This window comes from Trachemys scripta, chromosome 6 (genome assembly GCF_013100865.1).
Source record: "Trachemys scripta elegans isolate TJP31775 chromosome 6, CAS_Tse_1.0, whole genome shotgun sequence".
Lineage (NCBI taxonomy): Eukaryota > Metazoa > Chordata > Testudines > Emydidae > Trachemys > Trachemys scripta.
Window position 1 is genome coordinate 101,836,798 of NC_048303.1, and position 19,180 is coordinate 101,855,977.

The 19,180-nt window shown below is 41.1% G+C and overlaps 1 protein-coding gene across 4 annotated transcripts in view; it reads right to left on the minus strand.

The window, feature by feature from the left end:
• The window catches only part of CCDC171 (coiled-coil domain containing 171), a 260,589-nt gene that overhangs the window by 38,317 nt on the left and 203,092 nt on the right, over positions 1 to 19,180 (minus strand). The window contains exon 26 of one of the 4 annotated variants that reach the window (XM_034774121.1): positions 3,215 to 3,497. The exons of the other annotated variants lie outside the window; for them this stretch is intronic. Within the exon in view, the coding sequence (XP_034630012.1) occupies positions 3,288 to 3,497 (210 nt within the window). The 3' untranslated portion in view covers positions 3,215 to 3,287. Of the gene's footprint in view, positions 1 to 3,214; positions 3,498 to 19,180 lie in introns of those variants that run through there. 4 annotated transcript variants of the gene reach the window in all.

The following is a 19,180-nucleotide window of genomic DNA, read 5'->3' on the forward strand; positions in this document are numbered from 1 at the left end:
GAAGCAGCAAGCTTGGGATTTGAGACCTGCAACGAGGGAGGTCTTTGTTCCTGTGGGCGTAAGTTCCAAAGTTCCAGAACAGCTGCTGAGAAGGAACCTGTCTACCTGGAGCTGGCTCTAGTGTTCTCATGGAACAGAGCTATTGAGGGCAGTTAAGGCCCCAAGAATGAAGCAGTCCTTTTGAACATCTTGGGCCCAGACCTCAGAGGGCTTTGTAAGTAAGAATCAAGATCTCATACTTACTCTTCTGGCATGTTACAAGGGTGATGTACAAAATGTGGCAGCACCTCTCCTGAGCAACATGGACTACCAGTAGCACAAGTAGCAGCCTTTTCCAAGGCTCCTGCTTTCAAGCCAAGGTTTATGGAGTTTTAATTATTTAATCTCTGGTTGTTTTTTTTTGTTGTTGGTTTTTTTTTGCAGCCAGCGTTATGTGAAGTCTAGCATCAGCGAGAAATACAGAAAGACTCCGATGCTACATCCTACTTCAATGATTTGGGAACAAGCATCCTCAACTGGAAGAAATATGAACAGTGATGAGAAGCACTTTAAAATGTTTCCCTGTGCCTACCAGCATAACCTCATTCTTGCTTCAGCCAGCTCCTCCTCACCCAGATGTCAGGATAAATGGGCGGTGTTGGTGTTTGCATATGATGTGAACAACAAACAGGGAGGGGTGTCATCTACATATTGCTAGCATTTGAGACCACACAGGCTCATAATCTCTCCTAGCAGTTTCATGTAAATAGTGAATCAAATAGTAGGAATGAAGCTTTTAGATGAAAGTTGTGGTGGCAAACGAGCACCACTATCCCGGGCCATTTCTGACCTATATTCTGCCTATAATCAGCTTGAGATAGACCTAGGATATTGGCTATGGACGGACATGCTTGAGCAATTTCCCCCCCCCCCCCTTCCCTGCCTCCTAATGCCTGGAATCCCAACACAGTGGGCTCCAGAGTGTTCCCAAAAAGGGGAAGAAGGGAATGCCATGGAGGCAACTTCTCTTTCTGAAACCCTCTTAGGTGAGATCTGCCCAAGCAGGATCTTTTCTGCTCCTTTAGAATTTTTCACTTGGCCATGACAGTTTTATATAAACCTGAAGAGCAATGCAGCAGCATTTTACTGTTGATGATCCAGATTATTGATTATTGAGCCATTAATGAGTTCGTGTACCAAAGAGTATGCACAGTATATCTCAGACTGACACCTCTCAAATGGTACTATTTTTGAAAGTAAGCATACACATATAAACCACATACACAATAGATATAACAAATGCTCAGTGAAATGTATTATGTCCATATACTCTACATGCAAGCATAAAAGACCTTTGACATTACGTATGTGAGAAAAATGTATGGCATTTTCAATACTTTTGCTAGGAATAGTCATTGTTAGGAAGGAGGGAAGCTGAGTCTTAGGAAGTAAATAGAAAAGTCTGTCTTAAGCGATTTAAACCAAACATCATAAAGAAAAGAGTATTTTTACTTTTTGTATCAGTACTTTTGAAAATAAAAACAGCTCAAATATTATGTTTGTGTGGATCTACACCAAAATGCCTGCAGATGCACATATAAATAAGGGACCTGAAAATCAAAAATACTTGAAAACTTGCTAGTAGGTTTCAAAGTTCTATAACCTAATATTGAGAGTAGAATCCTTGGTAGAAGGGAAAATGGGAATTTGCATGATTTTTCTTATAATGGATGTATTATGTATGCAAATATCTTCCAAGCAAAATAATAAAGAACATTTCAGTAGTCAGAATTCTTAGAATCAAATGTTACTTTTAACATAGCACAAGAAATGACAAATTCCATAATGTTATTTTTATAATGTATCACTGGTCCACAATGAGAAACAATCTAATATATAGATTTTGCATTCAATCTTTGTCAAAAACTACATAGCACATCAAATGCTAATAGCACTAGGGGGTTCAGTGATTAATACAAAAACAAATGGTATATTATAAATTTTCTTTTGTTCTTCACTCACAATGATGCAAGATGCTAGAATGTAACCTTTAAGGGTTAAAGAGTTTAATCAATGTCAATGTCTGATCTTCTGAAGGCGATAAAGAACAGTCTGTCTAGCGATACCCAACAGAACATCACTTTGTCAAGCCACAAAGCACCCAAAAGCTTGTCAAGTAAGTTACCAGAAACCTCTTTGTGGTTAGAACTCAGCTCCTTCCTGCTTGACCTATTATTTGATATTTGACCACTTGGTTGCAAGACACTTGCTCTTTCCAGCTGAAATGTCACTGGGGCATCTTGTCAGCTCCCCGACATCTCGGCCTGACATACAATTTTACTTTTGTGTGCTACAAGGCAGAAAATGCAGGGCAATGGCTTTGCTTTAAATTCTGTCAGCATCAAAGATGGGCGTCACTCTTGGGTCCTACCAACAACAACAAAAAAGGAGTCTATTTTGAAGGTCAAAACTGCCATTACTTTAAAGTATTTCAGCTTAAACTAAATATATTACCTGTAACACTGGTATGGGAACTGTCCTTATAAAGTACATAAACATGTCATCAGAAATCCTCCCTGCACAATTGTTCTACTTTCTCATCAAATGCAGACTTGATAAAAGGATGAGTTTTCAACGCCTGCAGGGACCAGATTCAGCAGTTAACTTAACTTGTTCAAATGGGCAAGTGGTATCATGTAGGAGCAACCTGACCTTCTCACATTGACCAGGAGTGACATTATTGTGCAGGAGGAGAAGCAGTCACATCATTTCTGTTTTGCACAACCTGCTTAAAGTTTGCAACTAAATGCTTGTCTTCAGTTGAGCTGACAAGAGAGAAGAGGGGGCTCAGTGAACCATGGCAGGGCTGCCATGAAATGACAGGAATCATTGGCATACATTTCAAATAGCTCTCTCAATCCTATTAAAGTATTGCAGTCCTGATTTAAAATAGACAAGTATGAAACAACTTTGATAGATAGAGACTAAAATGGCTTATTGATTTTTTTTAAGTCTGAAGAAAATTACCCAAAATGTGTCATTCTTTAACATTTAAAAATATATTACATAAAAATGAGCAATGTGATAAATAAAACTAAAAACTGGACTGTTTCACTACACCGGGAGAGAGAAGTATAGAAACATGGATGTATGAACAGACACTCACCATTTTCAAACAAATGTAAAAATTAGTGCCAAAAAATACATGTTAAATCACAATTCAAAGGTAAGATAGTCCAATAAAATATCATTTTAATTGCATCATTTAAAATGTATAGTTTTTTCCCTCATAAAATTAATACAAAGTCTTAAAAGCCATTTTGTATTGTTCTTTTGGTGCTGGCTGAGATGTTGAGGGCAGAGGAATAGGATGAAGACTGAGAATGGGGTCTATTGTGTATAAAACTGTAAGATGTATCTGCCTCGGCTTGCAACGGCAAAAAATCTGGGATACAGCTCTGGTCAGGCTGAAGTGCTGATCTTGAAGCCATGGGGACGTTTGAACTGTCTCGTGATTCCTGGAATAAAGTTTAAAAAAACAAAAACCACACACACTTATTGTGGCTCAATCAATAAAATCAATAAATACAGTAGAAATAATTTCAATTTGTCCTTCATGCATTTATGTGCAAGTTCTTTTTTGTTTTATTAATTTATTAAAAATGCATATTACTTTGCCAGGCACTTCAACACTAGGTAATCAGCAGCAAAGAGCTTCATAGGAAGCACTTTGCACTAGTACTGATCATTAGGAAACATCAGCTTCCACAGTCTAAAGAATTTCGCATATGTAGAGTACATATTTACCATTTGTAATGCTGGAACTCTTACATTAGAAATGACATTAAGAGGTATTTTTTTCTTGATAAATAGCTTAACTTACTCTCCCCCTGTCACTGTATTGGGAAGAATCCTCATTTTTGTCCATTTGTGCTTTTTCATTTTTAACTGTGTTTTACTGTAACTTAATCAAACTTTTCTTATTATTCTTTTAACATTTGTTGGATCATAAAATCATCATAAAACACACTCTCAAAGTGCCTTACTTGGAAATGTGATCCATGTTTGAACAAATCTAGGCATTTAGTCAATTTGTTACAATCGTAAGTACCAGTTAATATTTAGCCTTGAGAAAATCCCAGGGCCAAATAATTGTGCATCATATCTTGACAGTTTATGGAATATGGATATAAGGTAATGTTACCATTAGAGCTCATTCATATCTATATAAACTGTAGTGTACAACAGTAGAATTCCAAATATTTCCTTAAAGCAACTTTTGTTGTTTTCCCTCTTCCCATTTTTACACGTCAAAGATTCCATGTATGGTACACTTAAAGCATACTGAAATTAGCTATTGCATGGTCCACAGCATTATACGCAGTGGTTAAAATAGCCCATTAAAGGACAAAAGTGCAATATGCTACTGAGTTTTCTTAACTTTTTTCTTTTAGAAAAAGGTGTTTGTGTTCTCCTAAATATCCATGAATTGCATTTTGAAAAAATGCCAGAGTTCTAATGATTAATGTTACTATACTTCCATGATCCATAAGCTTTCAAAATCTGATGCACAAATTTTTTTGGTCCTGAGATTTATTTTTATTATATACGAGAGAGAGAGAGAGAGAGAGAGAGAGAGAGAGAGTTCCCTTCCCCCCTCCTACTCCCCCGTTACTACTGTTGAAGAAAAATCAATGGTTGCATCTAACACCTAGTTCAACAATTTTCTTTGATGTTGATTCTTTTGATTTCCTGATACTCTACAAGCTATCTTATGGCTGACTGAAATCAGCAAGGTATATGCTAGACCTTCAAGGAGAACCAATATGGCAGCAGATTCAAATCTCCTTCAAATGCAAGGAGATATTTAAAATGAAGCAGTAGCTTATGTTTTGCTAAACTATTGTGGTTATCCGAAAGCACTAGCAAATATTGATCTGCACCACCCCTGGCATTTCAGTCCCATTTTGCTCAGGTTTTCTAGGACTGAGGCCATAATAAAACTTTATTGTATTTGTAACTAACAATCTGATGCCTTTATGGAGGTCTAATTTCAATCTATTATACCAATTAGCAGTTTTATATTTTAAGTTTATTTTAATTAGCTTAACACATAAATCAAAATAGAAAATAAAATTTATATGAAATCCAAAGCAGAATTCTTCCATGCTGTTTGTAGAGATTCTGTTATTTGTTTTGATAAAAAGTTTTTGCCAGTACAAAGAATATGAATAAACTGTATAATTTTGAAAAGACTGTTTTCTGTGTTTAAGGAAATGAAATCACTAAAAAATAAACTGTAATCAAGTTGCCCAATGGGTGACCAATATTGAAGAGGGGCTTGTTTAACGTATCAGTTTGCACTGTTTTCCATGTCTCAATTAATGGAACTATCATATTGATTAAAAATCACTTGCTACTATCACATTCTCACCGTTGTTTTTTCCCCCCAGACTTTATATATAAGATCAAAATCTCAAGTAAGGAGTTGGGAAATCAGGTTTCCTTTGAGAGATGCACAAAAAATGTATGAAACTTAATGATTGGCAGCAAGTCAATAGACTATGTTACAGTAAAAGCTTCAATGTTGGGGGTGGGGGAGGGAAGAGGAAGGTCTGTTTTAGTTATCCAGTTCCTATGTTACACTTCATACAAAGCTAGTGCAGAATTATATTCACAGAATATGGTGGAAATAAAATTTTATAGTAGCTTGACTGATGTAAAAAAATCTTCACTACTATTGAACTGGTTTGGATCTATATTATTATATAAATTTACAACAAATAAAAAACTAGCATTTCACAGAACTGTAAAAAAATAAACTGACATAAATTAAAACCATTATGAAATACCACTGCGTACAAATGCATGAAATTTAAAGCTAGTTATTTCCCCAACAAACCTCTTTTGAAACCATTGCAGTCTATATGTATTTAGGCACTTTTTTAAATTGTGTATTATTAAGATGACAAACTGAAATGGCTGGGAAGGAGCTATGATGATAATCTATCATGTAAATATGTGTGTAGGTAATTTTTAGAAAGGGAATTACTTACCTGAAATAAGGGGTCTGTTCAGTTAAATCTTTAGCATAGCACTTTTATTTACTCAATCAATTGTAAATGATTCCATCTAAAATGTCACACACGATCAGGTAAATATATATTTAGGACACAATGTGCCTAAGAAAAATATTAATTCAAAATGCTTTTGAAACATAGTAATTAGGCATGTCCCTGGGCAATTTTTCAAAGTTTGAAAGCCTAACTTTTAAAAATATGTTCTTCCAAACAAGAAAATATGAAATCAGTCCATATTATAAAATAATTACATTGTAAACTATACTTAAATCAAAGCCATATTTTAGTCATACACCAGCAAAAAGGCTTTTAAAACAATGACATTAAGTTGATTATCTTTCATAACTCCTCTGTGACTAGGCTTTGATCCTATTTTAGAGATTGCCCCAAGAAAAATTAGATGATTTCCCCAATGTTTAAAATAATTTTTACAAAATTGATATTACTACATATGACATTGTGTGGGAACATGATAATACTGTCACGTGTGACATCCTCATGTATGAAATTATTTAGTGATGTCAGCATATGCAATGGCATCAGGTTTTAATATTTAAATACTTGTGGAATAATACACACATATTTGGGATTGGTGGAGTATGTGTATGTGTTGGTGGTACAGATGGATAACTAACGAATACCTACTATTATAGTGAAGCATGTTGTACAATATATTGTTTATCTTTAATTGTAACAGTAAAATCTATAACTAGAGTGAGCTCACAAATCAGTCAGGATGGTTTCAACCTTCAAAGTCTATGCAAGGATAATCTTACTGTACCACAATCCCCATCATTATGCATTGCTTTTATACCACCCTGTACTTTTTCATTTCTTTCCATTCTTCCGCTATGTGTTACACCAATCCTTCCTTCTAATATTTGATTTTGTATCATTAATTTTCAGTGTCCAAAACTGCTGTAGAAATTTCCTCTTTGACAATGCAATAATTACAATCCAGTAATGAGATTAAATAAAAATAGAAACACTAAAACACCATTAAAAATCCCATTTGCCCGATTCTCCATGATTTAGGACTGCTGAATCACAAGTAACAGGCCTGATTTTCAAAGGTCCTGAGCACCCACAGCTGTGACTGAGTTTGATGGGAGATGTGACTACCCAGCACCTCTAAAAATAAGGCACAATGTTTTTATTTCATGTTAATAAATTTTCAACAGCTCAGCATGCACAACCACCAGTGCAGGTAATTATAAAGTCCAAGGCAAGTGCATAATACATCATTATATCATCGACCACTCAGAAAATAAGTCCTCAAAATATTTATCTTTAACACTGGAATGATAGCAAATGACACCAAGGCATGCAGAAGAAAGAAGATTAGAGTTAGGGGTGAGATGGGGGGGAAGAGTGATACCAAAGTTATAATTACATATAACAATATAAGAATTAGTTAAGGTCTGGTGTCCTGTCTGTGCTAGGTGAGTGATGGAGTTGTAATTGATATGCCCAACATTAAATCACAAGGTAGATTTTATGGAACTTGCTCAGTCATAGTGTCACATCTGCATGGAAAGAGATTAAGGTGCAAATTATGGGATGCCTGGTATACAAAGGTGTCTGCCAGAAACAGTCAAAGCTAGTGGGGTAGCTCTGGGCAGAAACTTCTTGCGCTGATTCCAGCTTCTCCAGATATCTGTGGAGAGGCTGCAACCACCATGAGGAAAAGCAGGGTGCTACAGGGCAGGGTCTAGGAGTCATAGGACATAGTCTACATATTTGTGCACAGTTTACGCCTGACTTGGCAACTAGATTTATTCTACCCCCATGCAGAGACATAATCTAGAGTGGGGGACAGGCCATTACTGGGTAGACTATGGTGGGGGGATGAGACACAATAGCACTACTTTAGCAGCACACAGTCTGGCTTTATCTACACTGGACATTTTCCCTTCAAGCTTTCCCATTTTTGCTACCATCATGAACAGCTCGATCAGTGGTAAAAACAGCAGGAGTACTATGGTAGTGTAGTGGCTTTCACTGGCATTTTAACTACAGTGTTAATAAAATCTCTGAGAAAGGTGACATGGTGGTTAAAATACTGGATAGGCAGGTCTTACCAGCATTTATGCCATTGCTCCTACCAACAATGGGAATTTTTATAGGAAGAGAGAAGGAAAAAAAAAAAAAAAAGTTTTATGTGGACAGTCCCTATTTGTGAATCCTTTTGGGAGCATTTCTGTTGTGAGGCAGAATTTGGCCCCGCTAAAGGGTTCCAAGGTTTTAGATCACGCAAAACTACTTTCAAACACAGCTGTTTTCAGCATGGAGTTGCCTATTTGCTACATGATGGAAATCATTTTAGGCTTCCAGGACTCTGCTATGAGTCTCTGTACTGTTAGAAGTAGCTTGAAGGAGCCATGTTCACTCTGGATGAAATAAATAAAACTTAAGAATGATGAAAAGTCTAAAATCTGGTGCTTAAAATGGGAAAGCGCTGCTACTGGGTGCCACTGTAACGTAATGAGCGTTAGCAAACTTTTCCAGAGCAAGAAAGTACAGTAGCCAACAATAACTGTTTCTTTCCCATGTCAATGGTTTCACAACTCTATAGCTGATGCAGTAGGACTCAAATTGGTGTTCTGTAACAAACAACGTAGTAACATAGTAACATGCAGTATAAATCTTCATTGTCAGCATTTCTTCCTGGATCCAACGAACAAGTTGTCAGAGACAACAATTCAGTAGACTGCCAACTCACTACATATTAGAAAGGTACACATCACACTTTCTTCTTTTGGAACTGCTAGCCAATAGTTTCTAAATAGCTTTTCCATTACTGGACAATTTCCTTTTACGCTTACAGAAGTTTTTATGTAACCAAATGATTAGGTAATTATCTGGAAACAATAATTATTATCCTACCCCCAGCATGCTCTAGCAATTTATATGCTGAGTGGAATCACCAACTATAGGCTCTGCTTAAAAAAATAATCAAAAATAAGATTTAATATTATAATAGACAATATATTTCATACATTTTCCTATAAAGCTCTTGAATAGAATTTTTTTCTGAAATATATTTACAGCCTAAGGAATACCTATGCCAATCTACAAGACTTTTGTACTTCTGTAGGACTAGAACCATGATTATCAGTTTAATATCCAATAAGCACAATGTGTGAACTATATCTTGTAGGCAGGGAGATGGTCTAGGTCTTTTGCATTGTTAATTTCAATAATTTCTAAATAGCTTAGCTAAAATCCACAATCTATACTGTCTTTCAAGATTCTTTCTGAGCCATAGCACTGTACACATGTTGTCCTAATAGATCCCAGTTTTCAAACTGCATTGTTTTACACTGCTCTATAATGATATTGAAACCTCAGGCTAATCACATAAGGTGCTATTTTTATCGTGTAATACTCAGCATGCATTGATTTAAACCCAAATTTCTAATTCTTTACTAATGGAATACGTTCTCATCATAGAAAGCAACTTTTCACTTATGCTATTTATTTATCAGTGTCCCTATACCTTCTCAAGAGTAAATGCACTTTTTATTTTTTATCTGACTAGCAAACCTGAATTGTTATTGATTTATTTTGTGTTCTGTATTGAAACTTACAATCTTAGGGGCACCCAGTACTCTTATTAAACTGTTTTGCTGTTTCTCTGAACATTTTTTCGGTATATAATATTGTTACTATGTGTAATTGTGTAATTGATTGCTTCCCTCAGTTCCAGGCAAGCCCTCCCCAATAGGAGAGTTTTCCCTACAACTTTTCACTGTTTATCTTCCTTGTATCTGTAGTTCTAATAGCTGCCTCCACAGCACTTTACCTCAAGTCAGTGGGCATGTGAGAGGAGACTGAATGTGTGTGACCTCAGCAATACACTCAGTCTCAAAGAGCCCCTATAGTAGTCCTTGCCACTGAACCTGTTTTTCTCTGAGCTGGCGAGAAAGCATTGCCTATTCAACAGCTTTAATTGTCAAGTCTCGTACTCTTCTTGAGAAATGTATTCAGCTATCAGCTGAACTACCAAGCAGTCTAATTGTTTGCTGTAACCTTCACAGTTTCTTTCCGAGTTGGATGTACATTGACGCTCCAGTGGAAAAGGAGGAAAAAAGTATATTTACATTCACTTTGCCAAACATTAGCATCTTTTGTTCAATCATTTGAATGCAGAAGGGTTAGGAGAAAACAGCTTAGAGAACAAGGGTTGACACATACAGTGTGAAATCTTAAGGTGCTTGAATGCAATGAGGGAGAAAGTGAGACTGAACCACATTTCAGCTCCCTAACTGTGCTCTAGTCCATATGAACTTTGTGACAGGTCTCTGTCTCTCAGCCACACTTGACTAGCTTTTGCTGACATTCAACTGTCAGACAGCAACCCTTTACCATGCCCCTAACATGCTCTACAGCTTCACCCAATTAACTCGCTTTCACTTGACATTGCAGCAAAAAGCTTCATAATAGGTGGTCAAGGTGCATGGTGTCTGCCTGCCCTCTAACTGCTCACGCACAGCAAGATGTTTAACTATCCTCCTTCTTGCCTGTTTGCTCCGAACTGGTGCGACTACGATTTAGTCATCCTATTTACTAAACTGGACAAGGGAAGCTGAGATATGGCAGTGGTGCATTAAACTCTCTTTTAGAAAAGTCTAATTTTAAAGCCGATCCTTGGACCCAGTTACCAGAAGCCTTTTGGTTAAAAAATTACAGAAGTTCAGTAAAATGTTTTGATCACTTTCTAATTAAGAAAGATATACTGTATTAGCAGATGGATACAGGATGAAAAATTAGGTAAAAGACATTATTTCTAACTAACATTTTACGACGTAGAGGAGAAAGGAATAGGAACAAATTAAAGTGTCTTTATGATTCAGTTTTCTTGCATTATAAAAATCTTTAGGCATTTAGAAAATCAACATTTCTATATATTTTGGTTAAGTATGTAGTACTTATAAGTAAAACATTTAGTATCCATAAATCTATATATCCAAGAAAACAAACAAATTGTAAATCTTTTTCTTAAGATTTTAAGTGTCCACTCTCCACCTGTTTTCTGGACAACGGAATCTGAGAATATATCTGGGACTCACTTATCATTCTTTTGCAAACGGAAGAATTCAGAAAAATCCAGGTTACTTACCACTTCTCACTAGTGGTTTTCACTAAATGTTAGTTAGTGCCAGGTTAACCTGGCAATGTCCTGAGCCCTTTCAACTTCTATTTGCAATCAGTACATGTGGGTGCTCAGCACCACTGATTGCCTCTATAGAGACACACTTTTCAAATCATGAGCCATACAATGCAGACCCTATATCTGTTGAAAGCAGTTTGATAGGATGGGACATTAAGTATGCTGATAAGTGTTGAGACTGAGGATATGAAGGGCCTCATGAATCCAGGAGGTTGTTTTACCTCTATATTTTGCATTGGAATGACCACTGTTGGAATACTGTGTCCAGTTCTGGTGTCCACAATTCAAGAAGGACATTGATAAAATGGAGAGGGTTCAGAGAAGAGCCATATGAATGATTAAAGGATTAGAAAACGTGTTTTATAGTGATAGACTCAAGGAGCTCAATCTAATTAGCTTAACCAAGGCCTGGTCTACACTACGACTTTAATTCGGATTTATCATCTTTAATTCGAATTAACCCTGTAACCGTTCACACAACGACGCCATTTAATTCGATGTAAAGGGCCCTTTAAATCGATTTCTGTACTCCACCCCAACGAGCGGAGTAGCGCCAAAATCGATTTTAGCAATTCGAATTAGGGTTAGTGTGGCCGCAATTCGATGGTATTGGCCTCCGGGAGCTATCCCACAGTGCATCATTGTGACCGCTCTGGACAGCAATCCGAACTCGGATGCACTGGCCAGGTAGACAGGAAAAGCCCCGCGAACATTTGAACTTCATTTCCTGTTTGCCCAGCGTGGAGAGCACAGGTGACCACAGATACCTCATCAGCACAGGTAACCATGCAGGCTGATAATCGAAAAAGAGCACCAGCATGGACCGTGAGGGAGGTACTGGATCTGATCGCTGTATGGGGAGAGGATTCAGTGCTTGCAGAACTTCGTTCTAAAAGACGAAATGCAAAAACTTTTGAAAAAATTTGCAAGGGCATGATGGAGAGAGGCCACAATAGGGACTCTGAGCAGTGCCGCGTGAAGGTCAAGGAGCTCAGACAAGCCTATCAAAAAACAAAGGAGGCAAATGGTCGCTCCGGGTCAGAGCCGCGGACATGCCGCTACTACGCCGAGCTGCATGCAATTCTAGGGGGGGCTGCCACCACTACCCCACCTGTGTTCGTGGATTCTGGGTCGGGGATAGTCTCGACGCCTGAGGATTCTGCCGATGGGGTAGAGGAGGAGGAGGAGGATGAGCTTGCAGAGAGCACACAGCACTCCCTTCTCCCCAACAGCCAGGATCTTTTTATCACCCCGACTGAAGTACCCTCCCAAGCCTCCCAAGCCAGTACCCAAGACTCTGACCCCATGGAAGGGACCTCAGGTGAGTTTACCTTTTAAAATATAAAACTTGTTTTAAAAGCAAACGGTTTTTAATGATTACTTTGCCTGACTTTGCATTCGCGGTCAGTTCAGCTACTGGAAAAGTCTGTAGCTACTGGAAAAGTCTGTTAACGTGTATGGGGATGGAGCGGAAATCCTCCAGGGACATCTCAATGAAGCTCTCCTGGAGGTACTCCGAAAGCCTTGCCAGAAGGTTTCTGGGCAGTGCATCTTTATTCCCTCCTCCATGGTAGGACACTTGACCACGCCATGCTTGCAGCAAGTAATCTGGTATCATTGCCTGACAAAGCCTGGCAGCGTATGGTCCCGGTGTTTGCTGGCATTCAAGCAACATCCGTTCTTTATCTTGTTGTGTAATCCTCAGGAGAGCGATATCACTCCTGGTAACCTGGTTGAAATACGGGAACTTAATTAAGGGGACAGAGGTGGCCGTTCCTACTGGGCTGTTTGCCTGTGGCGGAAAATAAATCCTTCCCTGCAGTTAGCCAAGCGCAGATGGGAAATTGGCCCTGAGTTTTTCGCGTTTGGCTAGTAGGGATCTTCCCTGTTACCAGCCACGCGGTGGGGGGAGGGTACCGTGATCATCCCAGAGAATTCATGGCGAGGGGGGGGGTCGGCGGCGGGGGGGGTGGGTAGTTTGGTGCCTGCAGGGATCTTCCTGCAGGGTTAGTTTGTTTTCTGGTGCTGCTGAATGTTAACAGAAAAACCGCAGCACTCTACTTGCCTGAAGGGGCCCAGACAAGCCCCACCACACTGCCCCCCCCCCAACTGGCTGAGATTGTCCAGGCTTCTGCAGCACTCTACAGGCTATGCTTGGTATGTGGGAAAGGAGGGTGCAGAAGCTGTAAAACAATGGCTTACCATGGCCGCATGCAAGCCGAATTCTGTTGCCCAGACCTGTGATCTCTAGCAGCAAAGCCACAGGCACTCAGCATTAAGAGGCAAAATGCGACCTTGCACAGAAATCACATGTGCTATGTAATGTGAACAGTGTTGGTCACCGTGAAAGAGTATAAGCATTGTTCTGCAAAATGTAGCTTTTAAAACAATTCTCTCTTTTTTCCCCTCCCTACAGCAGCTGCAAATTCCTCAAGCCTCCCTCCTCCATCCCGAAGGTTATCACAGATAAGGCGTCGTAAGAAGAAGACGCAGGAGGACATGTTTTCTGAAATTATGCAATCCAGCAGGAGTGACAGAGCTCATCTGAATGAGTGGAAGGAAACAGTTTCAAAGTATAGGAAAGAAGTCAGTGAACGTGAGGACAGGAGGGACCAACGTGAGGAGAGGAGGGACCAACGTGAGGAGAGGAGGGACGATCGAGATGAGAGATGGCGGCAGGAAGACCAGAGGATGAAGGATGCAACGCTGGGGCTGCTCCGGCGTCTGGTGGAGGTTCAGGAACGGCTGCTGGAAAACAGACTGCCGCTTCAGCCCCTGTTCCACCCTCCCCCCTCCCCATGTTCCGTATCCTCCTCACCCAGACGTGTAAGAACGCGGGGGGGGAGGCTCCGTACACCTTCCCATTCCACCCCAGTAGACAGCCCAAGCAAAAGGCTGTCATTTTTTTAACCTTTTCTTTGTGGCTTTTTCCTTCCCAGCAATCCTCCTCCCAAATACCACCCGGGTTCCCTCCCTCTTTTTCTAATCTATTAATAAAGAATAAATGATTTTTAAATGATAGTGACTTTATTTGGTTTGAAAGAAAGCTGGGGGAAGGGGCAGGGTGGGTTCCTTACAGAAAATCAGTCAGTAAAGGGGGAGGGTTTTCATGAAGGAGAAACAAACAGATATTTCACACGGTAGCCTGGCCAGCCATGAAACTGGTTTTCAAAGCTTCTCTGATGCACAGCGCTTCATGGTGTGATCTTCTAATCGCCCTGGTGTCTGGCTGCGCGTAATCAGCAGCCAGGCGATTTGCCTCAGCCTCCCACCCCGCCATAAAGGTCTCCCCTTTACTTTCACAGAGATTGTGGAGCACACAGCAAGCAGAAATAACAATGGGGAGATTTCTTTGGCTGAGGTCAGAGCGAGTCAATAATGATCTCCAGCGGCCTTTTAAACGGCCAAATGCACATTCTACCACCATTGTGCACTTGCTTAGCCTGTAGTTAAACAGCTCCTGACTCCTGTCCAGGCTGCCTGTGTATGGCTTCATGAGCCATGGCATTAAGGGGTAGGCTGGGTCCCCAAGAATAACTATGGGCATTTCAACATCCCCAACGGTTATTTTCTGGTCTGGAAAGTAAGTCCCTTGCTGCAGCCCTTTAAACAGAGTAGTGTTCCTGAAGACGCGAGCGTCATGAACCCTTCCCGCCCAGCCCGCGTTGATGTTGGTGAAACGTCCCTTGTGATCCACAAGTGCTTGCAGCACCATTGAAAAGTACCCCTTGCGGTTTATGTACTCGGTGGCTTGGTGCTCCGGTGCCAAGATAGGGATATGGGTTCCGTCTATTGCCCCACCACAGTTAGGGAATCCCATTGCAGCAAAACCATCCACTATAGCCTGCACATTTCCCAGAGTCACAAACTTTCGTAGCAGCACCTGAGTGATTGCTTTGGCTACTTGCATCACAGCAGCCCCCACAGTAGATTTGCCCACTCCAAATTGATTCCCGACTGACCGGTAGCTGTCTGGCGTTGCAAGCTTCCACAGGGCTATCGCCACGCGCTTCTCAACTGTGAGGGCTGCTCTCATCTTGGTATTCTGGCGTTTCAGGGCAGGGGACAGCAAGTCACAAAGTTCCATGAAAGTGCCCTTACGCATGCGAAAGTTCCGCAGCCACTGGGAATCGTCCCAGACCTGCAACACTATGCGGTCCCACCAGTCTGTGCTTGTTTCCCTTGCCCAGAATCGGCGTTCCATGGATAGAATCTGCCCCATTAACAACATGATCTCCAAAGCACCGGGGCCTGTGGTTTCACTGAATTCTGTGTCCGTGTCCATGTCCTCATCATGCTTGTCGCTGCGCTGCCGCCGCCGCTGCCTCCTCTCCTCGTTTTTCTGGTCCTGGCTGAGCATAAACTCCACGAGAACGCGCGAGGTGTTTGCAATATTCATGAGTGCTGTCTTGACCTCAGCGGGCTCCATGCTTGCCGTGGTATGGAGTCTGCAGTGTTCACCCACCCAGGAAAAAAGGCGCGAAAATGGTTGTCTGCCGTCCGTTGCTTTCATGCAGGGAGGGAGGGAGGGAGGAAGTGAGGCTGTACCCAGAACCACCTGCGACGATGTTTTTTGTCCCATCAGGCACTGGGATCTTAACCCACAATCCCAATGGGCGCGGGAGACTGCGGGAACTATGGGATAGCTATGGAATTGCTACCCACAGTGCAACGGTGCAGAAATCGACGCTAGCCCCGGTACTTGGACGCACACCACCGAATTACTGTGCTAGTGTGGCCGCACTCATTTCGACTTTATACAACCTGTTTCTCAAATCCGAATTATCTAAATTCGGATTAATCCCGTAGTGTAGACATACCCAAAGAGATGGTTAAGGGCGACTTATCACAGTACACACATAGCAAACAATTTGATAATGGGCCCTTCAATTTAGCTGAGAAGGGTATAACACAACCCAGTGTCTGAATGTTGAAGCTAGACAAATTTAGTGAAGGTAATTATTCATTGGAACAGTTTACCAAGGGTTGTGGTAGATTTTCCCATCACTGGCAATTTTTAAATCAGGAGTGGTTGTTTTTCTAAAAGATCTGCTCTAGGAATTATTTTGGGGAAGTTCTATGGCCTGTGTTATACAGCATGTCAGACTAGATAATCATTACGGTCCCTTCTGTCCTTGGAATCTATTAAATTAATTCTTTCAGTTCCTGTCTGTCTATTTAATATTTTAGTGATTCCAAAAATTAGGGAAGGGGGGGAGGGAGAGGTATGGCTCTGTGTAGGCAATTTGTTCTGTAAATTCCAGCTACTGACAGAGAAAACTAAGCTGCCTTTTGTTAAATTATCTCTACCAACCCATCATTTCTGAAGATTCTCTAATTATAACACACTTTCCAGGACGGATGGGGGAGCAGTAAGTTTAAACAGGACTGTAGAACAGCCTCCCAGAGAGAGCATCTGAACACTAGCCTGGGAATCTGGACAACGGAGCTAAGAGAATGTCTGCAGTGAATTCTGTGTAGCTGCCCTACAGGTTATAGCAACTCGAGAAAGGTAAGAGCCCTTCCAACACCTGAGCATATGCCTCACTATAGCAAGTTTGGATACATTCCACAGTCCATTTGGGCAGGTGCTGAATGGAAATGGACTCCTCCGTTTGATTTTTTCCCTCTATAAGCAATGAAAAGACAAGAGATTTTTCACAAAGTGTCTGTTCTTTACTGATGGAAGCAGTGAGCACTAGACATCCTTCTTGTGCAGTGCTGCAGCTTCTAGGGGAGTCATGAGGATGAGGGAAGAAAACCAAAGGGAAATGTACTGATTGAGGTGGAAACTGGAGACCACTTTAAACTGAAATTTATGGTAAGGACACAGAACCATCTCATCTTTATGAAAGATGGTAAAGGTAAGAGTAAGCTGTAAAAGCTCTGTACTTGCATAATTCTGGCAGAGCTATTTGCTGGTAATATGGCTACTTTTCAAGAAAGAAAATGTAACAAACATTTCCCTAAAAGGTTCAGGTAATGAAATAATATTATTCAGAATTGCAGTGAAATTCTAGAGCAGGGGTCCCCAACGCGGTGCCCACGGACACCATGGTGGCCGCCGGGGCATTTAAGTGCGCCCGTGTACTGGCCGGTGGACGAGCATCCGCAAAGAAGCAGCGTCATCCAGAGGCTTCGCCGCCGATTTTCAGTGGCAACACCTCTGGATGCTGCTTCTCGGCGGCATTTCGGTTGCGATGCCTATTGACATTGCTGCTTGTTGGCGGCATTTCGGTGGACGCTCGTCCGCTGCCACGGTCCTCAGTGGCTCGTCATCTGGCGCCCACCAGACGAAAAAGGTTGGGGACCACTGTTCTAGGGAGTCCCAGGTGTCTTCAATGCAGGATATAGATAGAGCCTTTCTAAAAACTCTTTTCCTTTGGATGAGCAAAGAGGGCTTTTCCCTCTACTTTGTTGTGAAAATACACATTAGCATTTATAACACTCTGTACCTCAAAGTAACACCCCGGTACTCGCATATTCACCACTGTCATATAATTATGATATGTTTTGTGCAAAGTATATCTTGTGAGGTACCATTTTAAAAGTCTTTATCTGTTGAACATTAATATCCTGTTGGATTGTCTGTACTATCATTGTATGTGAAGTTATGACGTATTGCTATATGTGCTACTGAAATATGTTGTGAGGCTGGGCAACGCCCACAGCCAGACTTTCACTAAGGACAACGGAGCACCCATCATTGGCCAGATGGGCATTGACGACCCATGAAAAAAAGAATCCACTATCTCAGAGAAGGCACATACACCATGGAGGCGATCAACCCACATCACAGCAAGGATCTTTCTAGAAGCTGGAAGAAGGTATAAAAAGAGATACGGTGACATCATCACGGGATTCTGCCCGTTCCAAGGGAAGGGCAGCAAAGGGCTGATAGGATTGTGAGAATAAATAGTTGGCTAAGGGAGTGGTGCTATAAGGAGGGCTTTGGGATGTATGGCCACTGGGAGGCTTTCGGGGACAGACACCTGTTCTCGCGGGATGGGCTTCACCTGAGTAGAGAAGGAAATAGACTTCTGGGAGGGAGGCTGGCTCATCTTATCAAAAGAGCTTTAAACTAGGAAGTTTGGGGAGATGGTTGGGAGATGCACAGTTAATCTCCACGCCAGATTCCAGTCTGGAAAAGGTGAGTAAAATGAGAGGAGACATAGCCGGGGAGATGAGATTGGACATAGGAAGGACAGGGGGGACGGACGCAAGGAGGCCCGCAACATATAGTGCTACTAATGGGAGACAGGCTAAACGACATACATTAGGGTGTTTATACACCAATGCCAGAAGCCTAGGTAATAAAATGGAGGAATTGGAGCTCTTGGTCCAAGAGCTGAAACCAGATATCGTAGGAATAACAGAAACGTGGTGGAATGGCAGTCACGACTGGAACACAGGTATGGAGGGGTACGCGCTGTTTAGGAAAGACCGGAACAAAGGTAAAGGTGGGGGGGTGGCATTGTATGTCAATAGTGAAATAAGCTGTAAAGAAATAATAGTTGATGGATTAGATAACACAGAGTCCGTCTGGGCAATACTCACACTGGGTAATAGAACTACTAGAGCCTCTCCGGGGATAGTGCTTGGGGTGTGCTATAGACCGCCGGGATCGACCCAGGATATGGATAAGGAACTATTTAATGTGTTTAGAGAAGTAATTACTAATAGAAACTGTGTAATTATGGGGGACTTTAACTTCCCGGATATAGATTGGAGAACAAACGCTAGTAGCAATAATAGGGCTCAGATGTTCCTAGATGTGCTTGCTGATCAATTCCTCCATCAAGTGGTAGCTGAACCGACGAGGGGGGAGGCCATTTTAGATTTGATTCTGGTAAGTAGTGAGGACCTCGTTGAGGAAGTGGTAGTAGGGGACAATTTGGGCTCCAGTGATCATGAGCTAATTCGGTTTAAAATACATGGAAGGAGTAAC